The 14,028-nt window shown below is 44.0% G+C and overlaps 1 protein-coding gene across 6 annotated transcripts in view; it reads right to left on the reverse strand.

Moving 5' to 3' along the window:
* STIM1 (stromal interaction molecule 1) overlaps window positions 1-14,028 on the reverse strand; it is a 191,050-nt gene that overhangs the window by 25,104 nt on the left and 151,918 nt on the right. For all 6 annotated transcript variants that reach the window (XM_030555814.1, XM_030555806.1, XM_030555824.1 and 3 more), the window contains 2 exons: window positions 9,209-9,386; window positions 1,524-1,701 (listed from right to left, as the gene is read on the reverse strand). In XM_030555814.1, the coding sequence (XP_030411674.1) occupies window positions 1,524-1,701; window positions 9,209-9,386 (356 nt within the window). The remainder of the gene's footprint in view (window positions 1-1,523; window positions 1,702-9,208; window positions 9,387-14,028) is intronic.

A 14,028-nucleotide genomic window follows, 5' to 3' on the forward strand; every position in this document is an offset into this window, starting at 1 on the left:
ACAGGGACAGCATCATAATCTTCATGATGGACTAAATTCTCCACACCAATCTCAGCTTCCACTGATCTGATCTCCTACCATACATGGAGTTCTGTCCTCTCTAATCCATCTAGGTTCTGACCCCACACCCACCCCATCTGAGTGCCTGGGAGTGCTGAGCACAGAGGCAGAGCAGAACCGTGGAGATGAACCACTTGGATCTGAGACTGGACATTTGCTCAAAATGTTTATGAACAGCAGGGTTCACATGGAAACAAAAAAATCTGGTTTGGGAAACTGAACAGGAAGGTAGCAGTGTAAAATGACAGAAAGGGAACCAATACATAAGGGGGAATGGGCTCTGGAAAGACTGAAGCATGAGCACGGTTTATAATCTGGGTCGGGTTTGACATCACTGAAAGGGGTCAGTGTGTAAACTGTAGTACAGACGAGCCCATCTCACTAAGGCGTGGCTAACTTTGCTCTCCAGTAGGAGCCTCCAACACGGTCTTTGAAAAACCAGATCATCTTCTTAGCATCATCAACTAGTGTAAGAGCAGCTTAGATTTCAGGATTCACAGGGACCCCAAAGTATCCCAAAAGCGACTCTGAAAGGTTGCCTTTGGCTTGTACAGTCAGTGGGAGTGGCTAGTGAATTACTTCTGTGGCCTCTAGTTCATTTCAGTGGTGATTATGTTACATCACACAGTGCACGCTGGGTGGATAAAGCCATTACTCACCCACTCAATGAATCCCACAGGAAGGCCTCTAAGAAACAACAGATTGGTTAAGTCACCGCTGGCTTCAGCTTTCATTACAAATTTAAAGAGGCAGGAAGGGGGCAATGGGTGTGACTTGACACACACAATGCAAACAATACAACTTGTATTTCTATGACAACACGTGGGTGGCTGTGCTAGACTGTAGCGTATTTTGAGGTGTATGTGTGTGTGATAGCCTAAACAGGAAACTACTGTCCTGGGAAACTGTATGTAAATACTCAACTCTGGCAGCAGGTGTTTAAGTTGCTTGGGGCTCTTAGAGGAAGAGGGGGATGGGGCTGTTGCAGAAGCAGGTTAGAATGAATTTAATTGCTGCCTCAAGTTCTCCTAAAACACAGTATGTAAAGTGCCATACAAAGGGGAAGGGGCCAGCCCCCTGGCTGGTCTCAGCACAGAAAGATCAGAGGTATGGATCAAACTCCATACCTTCCCTTCGGGGACAGCAGAGGCTGTGGAGTGCGGGGCAGCACATTCAGCACTGGAAGCGCGTCGTGTTGCTCTCCAGGGATCCCCTCTGGTGACTGCATAGAGCAGCATGGATGGGCCCGATGAGAAGGTGCCTTTTGGGGTAAAGTATTATCTGAGGAAGTGGCAGAGATAGTTGGATCTCTCCTATCCCTAAGGTCAACTGGGAGAACAGTGGCAACAGGGCACACTAAGGAGAGTCTAGCTGTGTTTCCCAGGGGGATGCAGCAATGGCCATACAGTGTGTGGGTGTCCCGCCCCCCGTTTCTGCTTGTACGTATGCTATGCAATGCTTGCCTGCTCCAGCTCCTGCTCCGCGTACTTCTGTCTGCTTAGCTCGTTCTCTGTCCCCTCGCGCAGCTCCCGCAGTCGGTGTGCCTCTTGCTTGGCGATGCTGATCTCATCTTGGAGCTTCTTCTCCAGATGCACCTTCTCCACTTCCACCGTGCGGTGTTCCTCCTGGGCCTTCTGCAGCCTAATGCACACAGGCACATGGAATTGCTAGTGCATGCAGGGCTGTGTGTCCCTGGACGAAGGAGCCCACTAAGCAATTACTACATGACTAGCTGCACACTCGTGAAGACATACAAGGCCAAATTCTGCTCTCACCTGCACTGGGGTAAACCCAGAGAAACTCCACTGATAACAGTGGAGAGATGCTGCTGTAAATCCAGAGGGAAAGCACAATTCAGCACAGTCTCTGTGGCACTGAAATGCCAACATTAATAAAACTCAAGGAAAAGTCTGCCATGAAACTAAATGACCAACTTCAGATGTTCAGCCACGTTCATTTTTTAAATACCAGAACACAAGCCACAGTCTGATGTAATGCGCTGCAAACTCATTTGAGTCTTCTGCGCATTCACAGAAACCCAGAAACAAAGGCCTTTGCCATTATGGAAATGGATATAATCTACATTATTCTACTTCAAGGAGGTAAATACTTGAGTTTTAATGGGTCTCGGGAAGTGGCTGTGCACATGCATATTTGCATATGAGATCTGCCAAAATACTCCATTTCCCACTGGATACAAATTCAGACACACCCTCCTCCGAGGAGTGGTTAATTTTCTCCAACATGAGATTAAATCAGTATTGATTTTGCATGGATGCAAGAGAAAATTACAGATTATTTACCCTCGGGTCAGGGAAACTGATGCTGGCGAATCCCAGGATTTTCAAGGACCCAACACTGCTCTGTTCAATAGCCTTCTGGGTACCCTTGCTCAGCCTGCTGGGTCAGGCTTTTTACTGCATTTTCATTTGCTTCCAAGCCTTTGCTGCTACCTCCCTCTGACACAGCCGCCTGGCGCTGCAGCCTCCTGAGTGCACCGAGGAAGAATTAAGCTACAGAGGAAGAAAACATGAGCTGCAAAGCAGGAGAGGATGCACTAGGACCAATTCTACCTGACTCACTCCAAATGGCCTGTACAAAGAACAAGGCACTGGCGGAGGATAGCTCAGTGATTTGAGCATTGGCCTGCTAAACTCAGGGTTGTGAGTTCAATCCTTGAGGATGCCATTTAGGGATCTGGGACAAAAACCTGTCAGGAACAGAACTTGGTCCTGCTGTGAAGGCAGGGGACTGAACTTGATGACCTTTCAAGGTCCCTTCCAGCTCTATGAGATAGGTATATCTCCATATAAAAAAAAATCTCTAGTGTTTGTCACCAAAACCACTTCAAATTCCAAATGTTAGTTATTCTTTAAAATAAACTAAGTACAATGATCATTTCTAACAGGTAGACTGACTGCCAATTTTAAGACAATGTTTCTGCAGCATTTATTCAGTTGTGTGTGTGTTTGTGGGCGGGGTTCACTTTATCATTTAGGCTACAAAGACTAATGATGTATAAGCACCTTCCTGGGGAGAAAACACTGAGTACTAGAGTATTCTTTAATCTAGTGGAGAAAAACAGAACAAGAACCAATGCTGGAAGCTGTGCCAGACATATTCAATTTAGCAATAAGCAGGGCTTAATTTGTGCCAGTCCCAAGCCCCGGCACCTCTGGGCCTGGCAGTCCCGAGTCCTGGCACCTTTGGGCTTGCCGTATCAGTTATGAAAGTAAAAAAATTGCTTGAGCCCTCAGCACCTAATTAAGCACTGGCAATAAGGCACATTTTTTTAACAGGGTGATTAACCACTGGAACAAACTACCAGCGGAAGTGGTGAATTCTCCATCTTTTGATGCCTTTCTAGAAGATGCTTTAGTCAAACACACATTATTGGGCTCAATGCCAGGGTAACTGGATGAAATTCTATGATCTGCGGTGTCCAGGAGGTCAGACTAAATGATCTAATGGTACCTTCTGGCCTTAAACTCTGAGCTGTTTTCCTCTTTTCTCCAGAGATCCTGTGCTACAGTAGAAGGTAAATCAATAATAGCCGGACACAACAGTGTGTTTAAATAGTAGAGACCTTCTGACCCACAGTGCACTGTGAGGACATTTTTGTCCCTTGTCCTTGCAGGTCAGGTTACGGTCCCAACTTAAACAAACCCATCCTTTCTATTTATACTCCAGGTTCTGGTCAGTCAGTTTCCTTTTTAGGATTTGTTGGAGTTTTAGGATAACTTCAATATGGTTTAGTAGTTACAAGGATACAAGCTTTCTGAGGTCAGGCAGGCATAAACTGAGCCAATGAAACCATTACTGGGCTTAAGCGTAAAGACTCAATGATTGGCTACGAAAATAGCTATAGACCAGGCTGCGGAAGACTTTTAAAAACTAAACTGCAAGATGAATCATCCCAGCTAAAAGCAAAAGCATTTCCAGGCACCAAATCTCATCTTATTCAGGGTATCCAACCCCCAAAATGGAGTAACAGCCCAGTTTCTGATTATCAAAAGAAGGGGAAGGACTGCTGATTATCAAAAGAAGGGGAAGGACTGTGAGATATGTGCAGCACAGCGGCTCTGATGTGCACCAGGAACAAACTGCAATCAAAGGCAAGGACACCTGCCCAGACCACTAGAAGCATTGGCTGGCAGGTTTCCTTTAGATGTACTGCAAGTAATCAAGACCCTCTGAGGAGGGATGGCAAGGAAAACCTCCAGCCCCAAGAAGAGTGACTGTTTGCAGGAAGCAGCTTGTGCGAACAAACCAGACGCCAGGAGGGCTGACTTTTGTTAAAGCTCGAAGAGGGATAGGGAAGCAGAACTTGCCTGCACGAGACTTTGCTTCTATGCACGAGACTTTGCGAAATGCGCCTGGTTCATGGGCCAGCAAGTGACCATTCAGATACAAACGAACAAAACGAGGTGAAGCCGATCCTTATCGCAAAATTCTGCTCTGTGTAATATACACATTTAGACTGCTCTCTTCGAGACCGTGTACAAAACTAAAGGACTGTATCTGCCTTCTGTTTACTTCACAGCCCAGATTTAAAAAATGGGAAGAATGTTAAAGATGCATTTCGAAACATTACTATGCACAAATGAAACCCATGTTTTGGGAGCAGAGGCTAGAGGGGAGCAGTCCACTGCTCCACTTACGAGTGCAGTTCACTGAGAACAGTGTAAACACAAGTCTCCTCATGGTGTAGAGATAGCAAGTCAAAACAAAATTTGGATGGGCTGGACTTTCTTCAGCCATTTTGTTGGCTGTGCTGCTGGACAAGGGTTTATTTTCAATTTACAGTTCTGCTGAGAAACACAAAATGTTTTCAGTCCTAATTTTAAAAGAATCCTATGGAGACGTTCCAAGTTTAGAGATAAACCCACGCTCTCTGCCCTCCATGGATCATTGCTCCATCACTTCCATACTAGCTTGTTAACACTCCAAACACATTAGAATACCCTCTGTTTAAAGGGGAAATGTCCCAGTGGCGTGTGTGTCATTGGGGGAGGGGAGGGGAGTAGGATTAATCCTTAAGATCCTTAAGATTTCTCTTGAATGCACTAGTCAGACTTCTTCTGTTCCCCACCATTTAATTATTCATGTTTCATGAAAATGACAGTCCATCAGTTCCTCTGTTGCTCACCAGAGACAACAAAAAACTTTCCCCTGCATGTTCTCCATCACTGTGACTGGATTCCCACACACATAGTTTTAGACTGGTGGAGTCCACCGAGTTCAGGGGAGTTATTCTGAATTTACACTGATGGAAGTGCAAGGAATTTGGAAGACTTCCTGGGAACAGTCTCCATTGAGGGATATCCTGTAAATGTTCTAGATTAGAACAGAATTTGGCTTGCTGGTGTCATAAACAGATAGTTAACGGTTAATGTCTCTTTTACCTCTAAAGAGTTAACAAACAGGGACCCAAACACCTGACCAATCAGGAAACAAGATACTTTCAAATCTGGGTGGAGGGAAGCCTTTGTTTGGGGGTTTGGGGTTTGTGGTTTGTTCTCTCTGGGTCCTGGACGGGACTAGAGGTGCAACCAGGTTTCTGCCAATCTCCCTGCTACAGTCTCTTATCTATTCAGAATAGTTAGTAAGTAAAAAGGCGGTTATAGTCTTTTAATTTGTTTTTCTTATTTGCAGATGTGTACTTGCTGGAAGTAGCTTAAATTGTGTTTCTGCTGGAGAAAGCTTCTTTCTATTGTCTATAAGCTATAAAAACCCTGTATATTTACCATCTTGATTACAGAGACAAGTTTTATGGTTTTTTTCCTTTTATTAAAGTTTTCCTCTTTTTTAGAATCTAATTGATTTTTTGGTTATCTTTTGTAAAACTCCAGGAAGGGAGTCTGCACTCACCAGGGAATTGGTGGGAGAAAGGAAAGGGAGGAGGGAAGAAAAACCTGCTCTCTGCGTTTATCTCTGTATCTCTCTCCGGGGAAGAAGGGAGGGGGAAGGGGTGATTCAAGGAGTTGAATCACGGTGGTCTCCTAGTGTACCCAGGGCGGGAAAGAGCTGGGAGGAAGAAAAGAGAGGGGAAGGGAAATGGTTTATTCCCCTTTGTTGTGAGACTCAGGGAATCTGGGTCTTGGGGGTCCCCAGGGAAGGGTTTGGGGAGACCAGAGTCTATCAGGTGCTCTACCTAAGTCCTGATTGGTGGCAGCACCACAGGCTCTAAGCTGGTAATTAAGCTTAGGGGAATTCATGCTAGCACCCATATTTTGGACGCTAAGGTTCAGATTTGGGAATTATACTATGACAGCTGGATCAACCTTTCCTGCTCTAGGTATCTCAACGCCCCTCACAAATTTCTAAGCGAGGCAACGGAGTAGCCATTTGACAGGCCGTGGAAAAGGTACTATGTACTCAGCACCTGGGACAGACACCTGTTTCAGTGTGACTCCCATTGTTTGTCTGGAACCCAGATTATTCACAATTTTTCAAAGAGAACCACGGAAGGACTGCCATTTGGACCACTGAAAGATGCCTTGTACATAGCATTCTCTATCACTGTAGCACCTGAGCACCTCACAGACTAATCAATGTATCCTCTCAGCAGCATGTGGGGTAGGGGAGTGTTATTCCCTTTTTACAGAAGTCTACCCTGGGCAAGTCAGTTTGCACAAGGTCACCAGGGAGTCTGTGGCTGAGCCAGGAAATGATCACTCCCCTCCTTCCTTCCAGGTCAGTGCTCTATCCACAGACAATCTTTCCTACCCTAATGCTCTGCAGACCTGTCAGGAGGAGCTTTTAGCCATGCCTGGCATGTGCGGTTTTAGGTTTCTTCCTGTTTGGCTTTAGGTAACATTAGCTAATGTTCACCGACACATCTGATTGTTTATATTGTCCTATCTTCAATGGCAGATCCCAAGGTCATGTCTTACACTGCATGTTTGCAGCAGTGTTAGTATTTAGGCCCAATGCCTACAGGGTAACTTACTCTTGAATCCCCAGCATAAACTCAGCAGTTACCTCCGGGTCATACCTAAAAGCATACACTTAAAGGTACAGAGTAAAATTCGGACGCTCTCTAAAGTAATTATCTCAATGGGCAGTCAGACTTCAACTAGGAAATCCTAATGGTTTCTCACTTTAGCAAATCCTTTTTCTTCGGGGAATTGCCAATCTGGCAATGGTAAAATTATACACAACTCTGAAATGATTTGCTGCTCAGAACTGGCTGCCTCAAAGACATACAGTAAATGTAGTTTTTCCCTCTCTTCATGTCAGGAACAAAGCAGATCATGTGTGTGTGTCACGGAGAAGGGAAGGCAGGGAGTTTAGCACCATCATCTTGACACACATCTTTCCTTTTAGGTGAATGCCAACTAATGTCATCACACAGAGCTACTTAACAGAAGAAAGTTCTCACAAACACAACATCCATGAGCAGGGCTACTCCCTACCAGCTGTTCGGACAGGATAGGTGAGGAACGGGGCTCCAGTACTGAGTGTGTATACGGCTGAATGTGTTTGTAAAAATCTTCATGGCAAGTTTACATTCTTGAGACGCTGGCACACATACAGGCAACTTTTCACGCTAGCTAGCGCACACACACAATTGGAGTACAAGTCTGCTCCCACTGAAGTCATTGGGAGTTTAGCCATCGACTTCTATGGCAACCAAACTGGACTCTTTATCTTTGAAAATCATATTCAAGAGACAAGTACAAAAAATTAGAGCCAAAATCTACCAGGCTCTGTTAAAAATGGTGATTTCAGCAAAAAATGAACCTTTTTTAAAAAAGAAAATGAGATTGTCAGTAGTAGCCCTTTGTCCATAAATAGGACCTGTAGCAGCCGTTACACATGTAAGTAGCCACATCGAGGTCAATGCCATTACTTGTGTGAGTAAAAGTTGCATTCTTCAGCCCACAGTATTTTGTCAAAGAAGAAATGAAACATATTTATGATGAACAAGAGACAGTTCAGCTGCTTACGTTTAATGTTCCAGTATTGAATTTTCTAACTTTTTTTTGTGCTTCCTAGTAAACAACTCATGAGATCTGGATATCCCTGTAGTGCCTGGGAAGCAGTGGCTCCTCCAGATTCTTCAGAGGAAGAATCCATGAGGAAATTTGGCTAAATTCCTCTCCTGAACCATTTCCAGAATATTGATGTGTTTCACCCTCTCTCGGCTAATATGAAGATGCAACCTGAGTCAGTTCAGATGATGGATTCTGAAGGAGCCAGATTACTTAACATTCTTTTTGAAAGGCCCTTTCTTCCTCTAGGAACAGGTCTATTTTGTGATTTTAAAAGGAAAGCAAAAGAATTCTGGTTTCTTTCAATATAATTTGGAATGACACAAAGGAACAATTGCTGATCGGCTTCACTGCTGCAGAACAGGAAAGTATGACGCATCAGGAGCAAGTTCCCATTTAAAGTAAGACAATAGGCTCAAACACAAGGGTGTCAAGCCCCTGTCAACTACAGCAGGGGCATCCACGTCATGTTAGGTAAGAATCAGAGTGCTTGCAGGTGTTAATCATCAAAGTACGAAAGTTCTAGTTAGAATATGATGGATTTGGGGGGGCGGTGGGGGGGAGAGGCCCTTCATATTTAACCGTCTCAAAGACAGCACAACTGATTTGGTGAAAATGGTCCTACAAAATTCATTCTCTTTCTAAAAATTACAGCCCAACCGAAATTTGAGAAAAACTTGACCAACCAATAAAAGGGAATTAAGGTGGAAATCAGCATTCAGCCTTAACTACTATCTGTGCTGCTAAAGTCCACTCAAAATACATGAGATACTTGTGCCTCATGCTGCCAATTCAGCATAGTGATTTTACATGACAGCAGCAGGCTTTATAATAGCATATGAGGCTAGTTTTAACTATTCTCGTCTTGATGGGGCACATCCTAAGTACATCTAACCAGTGCACATTGTGCAGGGAGTGGCAAGGGTGGGGTTATGTTCAAATTTCTTAACTAGCTGACCAAATGCATTCAAAGATTGTGAAGCCACATCAGTAATGCCAACTGGGTAATAGGTTTGCTGTGATGACCTAAGCAGTCAGGTACTTATGGCTGACACCCTTACAGAATAAGAGGTTGACTGCTACTAGCTCAATCCAAACTAACAGTGGAGACTTAACCACCCACCTCCAGACAAAGCTTAAGTAGGACCCACCTTTCTTGAAGGTCATGTAGACTCTGCTCAGCTCTATGAAGCCCTTCTAGGTCTTTCATCATCCTCTTCACGTGCTCCTTTGAGTAGCGGTTCTGGATGTAGGCAAACCAGCAGCCACCCACTCCAATGACAATGGACACCACCAACATGAAATCCTTTAGGTGGTTATGACGAGTTACTGGGAAAAAAAGAGTTGCAAATAGATAGTTTAATTCAAAGACAGAAATATGACTATCTGCTTTGCAATGTTTTCTTTGGACCACAAGGAAAAAATTAACAGCACTAGAAAAAGTTATGGACTTAGAAACACAGCAGGCAGGAAGGACTGATGCTCACCCAAACTTACAAATCCCCTTGAAATCACCGGAAAACACACCTATCTTCGTTAACAGATGATCCCAAACCAATGCTGGAGAGAAGGCTCAGACACTACGGTGATGGGCATGGTATAAGAACCGTTAATTTAACGGTATAACGTTCTGTACCTCGGGGGAACACTCAGCAGCCCCATGTTCATCCTTGTAAAATGGTTGTGTGGTATCCAGTGCAGAGTCTGTCATGTTGGGTGTCTTCGGAAGGCTCATGATGCACTGAGCATGGTTGTCATGGTGATGTTATAGGTTGTAATTTCATGTGTATACTTATGAGGCTGAAAATGTGTCCTCATGGCTTATAACAAGCCCAGGCAAAAACTCGCCAGGAGCAGAGGGGCAGTTCACACCTCATCAGGGCATATATGGGACAAACCCAGCCCAGCCTCACAGGAACAATGGCCTAGGCAGCAACAAAAGAATCTGTTGGACTCTGGAGTGAGTCACCCCCTTTTCCTTGGTCAGTCTGGGACTATGATGAGGTGATGCTCACCTGACTCCGAAAGGGGGGGCGGCAAAGCCAAGAGGGAAGAAATAACATGATAAAAGGCAGAGACGTTTGCCAGGTTCTTCCTCTCTCTTCCACCTCCCTCTACAGACACCACCACCAAGTGACTGAAGTGCGGATCAAAGGGGAGAACCTGGCTGAAGAGCAGCCAGCCAGCCTGTGGCGAGAAGCATCTAAGTTTGTAAGGACATTGAAAGTGTTAAGATCAGCTTGGAATTCATTTTGCTTTTATTTCATTTGACCAAATCTAACTTGTTATGCTTTGACTTAGAATCACTTAAAATCTGTCTTTTGTAGTTAATAAATCTGTTTGTTTATTCTACCTGAAGCAGTGTGTTTCGTTTGAAGCATGTCAGAGACTCCCCTTGGGATAACAAGCCTGGTACATATCAATTTCTTTGTTAAATTGACAAACTCATATAAGCTTGCAGCATCCAGCAGGCATAACTGGACACTGCAAGACAGAGGTTCCTAGGGTTGTGTTTGGGACAGGAGATACTGGCTAGTGTTATTCGGTTGCACAATCCAAGGAGCAGCTCACATGCCAGAGGCTGTGCATGAACAGCTCAGGAGTGGGGGTTCTCACAGAGCAGGGTAAGGCTGGCTCCCAGAGTCTAGGATTGGAGTGACCTAGCAGATCACCGGTCCAGATAACACCACAGGGAAATGTCACAAATGGGTCATGTCCCAGCTACATCAAAGACTGAATGCTGATCTGTCAACCACTATGATAGCTGCCCTCCTTTGGGCTAATGCAGATCATAAAACCCAAGACAAAGCACAGGAGAGCTGGGGAGAAAGCATTCTCTGATGAGGGGATCTGGCTACAGAACAAACCTGTAGAGAAGATGAAGCAAATCTTTAGTCTGATTATCTTTAGAGAATGTTGCAAAATCTTCATATATAAAAAAGCCATTTTATCTTAATAGTGACAACACTGATAGCCCCTCTTTCTCTAAACCCTTACCAATAAAAAGGGTCGAATTAATAAAATTTAACCTCCACCCCACCCTGATGTTGTTAGCAGAACGTTGACCTCAAAAAGGGAGAAGTGCCAAAAGGGGAATGAAATCCACTTGGGAATTTGCTATTGCTATTGATTCTAAAGGGAGTATGCTTAGATTCTACAGTGATAAGAGGCACCATAAAGCGCTAAGATAAAGAAACAGAACCTAGAAAGATATGAAATTCTTTCCTAGTGCCCTAATTAGGCTAAGCCATTTAACCTACTGCACAAGAACAAGAGTCATCATAGCTGGGCATCAAACCACACTGGGGGCTAGGGGTTACCTCTGATGTATAATTTATAAAAATCCTGGAAAAATATATTCTTACTAGGATTTCCAAGGACAGAGAATATCAGACATTAGCCATCTTTAATATTTAACCAAAACTATGTTTCGGTTTCCTCTCACTGGGACAAACACTGAGCTAGATCCTGCGAACCTCAGCTACATTCAAGTCAACTCCATGAGAGCCTACTTGGATGAGTCAGGGCTGCAGACCAGGCCCACAGGAGTCTGTTCAGCTGACAGGTACAAAAGGAGAAATCAAAAGAAACATCCCAGAAATCAGTAATTAAGAGGAGCACCTCACTTCATCTAAAATGGAAGGATTTTTATGAGGAGTATAAATAACACCTACCCTCAAGAGAATAGTTAACCCTGAGGATGCAGGGCATTTCCAAAGTACTTGGAACAATCACACCATTTCTGGATCCGGAGATTAGAGTGGCTGAGATCCAAAGAGCCATAAGAGGGCTAACAAGCAGCGCAAGATCGGTTCTTAGAGGGATTATCATTTAAGTTGTGTAATGCATTCTCACAGCTACCTTATAAATAAAGTAGCTGTCTTTTTGGGGAGAGAGGAGATCAAATGATAGCCCCTGCTCTTTCTTCCTTCACATGTTAAGAAGCCTGCACCTCAGCAGTAATGTAAGCAGATCCCCAAAGCCACACTCCCTCTCACAGGCCAAATGCCTTATTAGGTACTATCTGTGAGATTCTTCCACTAACAGTAATTAGGCTGGAGGGCGATTTCACCCACTGTGGTCCAACAGGTAAAGATGGGATTTGATACTTCTCGTAACGCAGTGAGTCTCATCAAATAAGCATCCACCTCCTCCTAGTCCTGTCAGCGGGAATAGCTTGACATGGAGAAGTGAGTATTTGTGATGGAAGTTCAAAAAAATAAATGGCTAAAACTTCATGGAACAGAACCCAAAGTGCCTAGAAAAATCACATCTACATAATTTAAAGATGATAGAAAATAGTTACTTTCCCTCCACACACACTTTAATCTGAGGAACTTCAAACACTTCCATAGACATAAATTAAGCCTCACAATTTACACAATACATTACACACATTTTACAGATGGGTAAACTGAGACACAAGTGATTGTCCAAGATCACTCTAAAAGTCAGTGAAAGAGCTGTGAAAAAAGATCTTTGTCGTTCTGGCCCTATTCTAATCTGGCAGAAAAAGGGGTAACATGAGCCAATGACTAGAAGTTAAAGTTAGAAATGTTCGGACTGGAAATAAGGCGTAACTTTTTAAAGTTGAAAGTAATTAACCACTGGAACAATTTACCAAACGTTGTGGTGGATTCTCAAATGGCCTGTGATATAGAGAAGGTCAGACTAGATGAACACAATGGTCCTTTCAGGTCTTGGAATCTACGAATCTATGACATTATTAGACAGCAATTCCTCGTGTGAAAGTGTGTCTTAGACTCTGGATAGAAGACGAATGCAATGAAGTGCCTCATCACTTGAAAAAAGTGAGAGATTGTCACTAATGGGGAGCTAGTGATTCCTACATAACCCATGATTTACATTGCGTAGAAGCCTATGCAGGGCTCAGCCCCCACTGTGGCCCTATTTTGAGGGCATGAGTAGTGCACATGCTGTGTGCTGACATTTGCTGAAGAGTGATTTCTGAGTTGGACAGAGCTCAAAGTCCCATTTTCATTTCCATCCTTTCCTGGAGATTTAGGCAAACATACTGGAAGACATTAAGAGAGGCCATTATCTGCCATAGCATACTATAAAACCCCATCTTGGTTTAAGTTTTAACAGCTTTAGGTTTTGGATCCTAGCAGTCAGAGTGGGTTAAAAGACACCTTCAAAACCTACTACAATGCTGTATTTCCCAGGGAAATTTCCATTATGTCTTTGTGAAGTTGGCTCCTTTCCCCTAAACAGATTATTACGGTGCCTCCTGTTTGCTGTGGTAATGACTCTGAAACAGTAAGTGCTGGATTTTTACATTTCTTAATCTCTCCTGATTGAGGAGGAATGAGTGGGTGGCTGAGGTGGTACCCCTCTGCATGTGACTTCACCACCGACCTCATCCACCTTGCTCAGAGTTGTGCGGTGTCTACAGCTCTCCCACCACAATAAACTCCATTTGGGTCTCAGCATGTGTAAATTTCTAGTTCAATTTGGGCCAACCTGAAGTGATTGGTGGGTAAAATGAACCCAGATTTCTTTTCCCTGTAATCTAGGAGAAATGAATAAAGTTTAAGATTATTGCCAAGAAGCTAATGGAGGCATTTTTCTTTTTGTCACTGGGTTCTAACAACAGGCTTTGATTGTAAGAGATGGAAGTGCTGCAACTCAAAGGGTACGTCTACACTAGCCACCAGATTGGCGGGTAGTGATTGATCTATCAGAGATCGATTTATCACGTCTAGTGTAGACAAGATAAATCGATCCCCGATCACTCTGCTGTCGACTCCTGTACTCCACCACAGCGAGAGGTGGAAGCGGAGTCAATGGGGGAGTGGCAGCTGTCAACCCTGTGCTGTGAGGACACGAGGTAAGTCAACCTAAGATACGTCGACTTCAGCTACACTCTTCTCATAGCTGAAATTGCGTATCTTAGGTCAATCCCCCCTCAGTGTAAACCAGGCCTAAGTTACCTTTTTCATTTGTTCAC

The sequence above is a fragment of the Gopherus evgoodei genome, chromosome 1 (assembly GCF_007399415.2).
Source record: "Gopherus evgoodei ecotype Sinaloan lineage chromosome 1, rGopEvg1_v1.p, whole genome shotgun sequence".
Classification (NCBI taxonomy): Eukaryota; Metazoa; Chordata; order Testudines; family Testudinidae; genus Gopherus; species Gopherus evgoodei.